The 1409-nt window shown below is 42.9% G+C and overlaps 1 protein-coding gene across 1 annotated transcript in view; it reads left to right on the forward strand.

The window, feature by feature from the left end:
• The first annotated feature begins 1077 nt into the window (after positions 1–1077).
• The window catches only part of Tex48 (testis expressed 48), an 80254-nt gene continuing 79922 nt past the window's right edge, over positions 1078–1409 (forward strand). The window contains exon 1 of the mRNA XM_050121843.1: positions 1078–1195. Coding sequence (XP_049977800.1) covers positions 1078–1195 — 118 coding nt within the window. The remainder of the gene's footprint in view (positions 1196–1409) is intronic.

Raw genomic sequence — 1409 nt, forward strand, 5'->3', positions numbered from 1 at the left:
GGGGCTGAAGGTTAAATTCTCAGTATGGAGGGACCCCAGTAAGACACCCCCAAATACTCCTTAAAGCCCTAGTATGGAGCCCAGAATGCACCCCATCCCCTGTGCTCCATACTAGGTCCCACAGCAAGGGCAGCTCTAATGGTGGCCAGGATAGCCCTAGGGATACAAGGTAAGACATTGCCTACTGCCCACTAAACAACAACCCAGATTGCATCAACTCCCCTGGTATCCATAACCCAGTTAATAACTTTGGAAGCTCGGGCTGAATCTAGGGGACCCAGGCCCCAAAAAACACACAGACACGCCCTACTGGAACTGAAGATTCACTGGTCACCAGAACCCTTGGCCACTTAGGCCAGAAGACCAGAGAGGAAAGAGAAAACAAGAAACAAAACACCCGTCCAACAAAGGCAAACACAGGAATCAATACCTAGACTTATAATCATTACAAATCAAGATCCCTAAATGCCAGTCTAAGGATACAATCAATAACAGAAAGGGCACTGTGGCACCACCAGAACCCAGATATCTGGGGTCATTAAAGTGATCAAGGTCCTTAAAAAAGAATTTTTAAAAAAAAATCCTTAAATTGAGGAAAAAAATTATTGACAACAATAAATTCCTAAGAGATTGCCAAAAAGAACAAAAAAAGAGAAAGAAAGAAAAAAAGAAAGAAAGAAAGAAAGAAAGAAAGAAAGAAAGAAGGAAAGAAAGAAGAAAGAAAGAAACCAAAGAGGTGAAGAAAACAGTTCAAGGCATGGAAATGGAAGTAGAAGCAATAAAGAAAGCACAAATGGAGAGAATCTTGGAAATGGAAAATCGCATAAGTGAACAGGAACTACAGATGAAAGCATCACCAACATAATAGAAATGACGAAAGAGAGAATCTCAAGTAATAAAGACACAGTAGAAAAAATAAATTCATCAGTCAAGGAAATGTTAAACCTAAAAAATTCCTAACATAAAATATCTAGAAACTCTGGAACACTATGAAAAGACCAAACCTGCCCTTGCACTCGGTCACGTTGAGCCGCGCCCGGGCCTCCACAGCCGCCCCTCGCCTCCCGCCTCCCGACCATGGATCCCCGCAAAGTGAGCGAGCTTCGGGCCTTCGTGAAGATGAGTAAGCAGGATCTGAGCGTCCTGCACACCAAGGAAATGCGTTTCCTGAGGGAGTGGGTGGAGAGCATGGGAGGTAAAGTACCACCTGCTACTCACAAAACTAAATCAGAAGAAAATGTCAAGGAAGAAAAAAGAGATGATAAGACAGAGGAAAGCATAAAGACGGATGAACCATCAAGTGAGGAGAGTCATCTAGAAATTGACAATGAAGGTGTAATTGAGCCAGACACTGATAACCCTCAAGAGATGGGAGATGAAAATGCAGAGATAACTGAGGAGATGATGGA

This window comes from Alexandromys fortis, unplaced genomic scaffold (genome assembly GCF_014885135.2).
Source record: "Alexandromys fortis isolate MF-2015 unplaced genomic scaffold, M_Fortis_MF-2015_v1.1 scaffold_183, whole genome shotgun sequence".
Taxonomy (NCBI): Eukaryota; Metazoa; Chordata; class Mammalia; order Rodentia; family Cricetidae; genus Alexandromys; species Alexandromys fortis.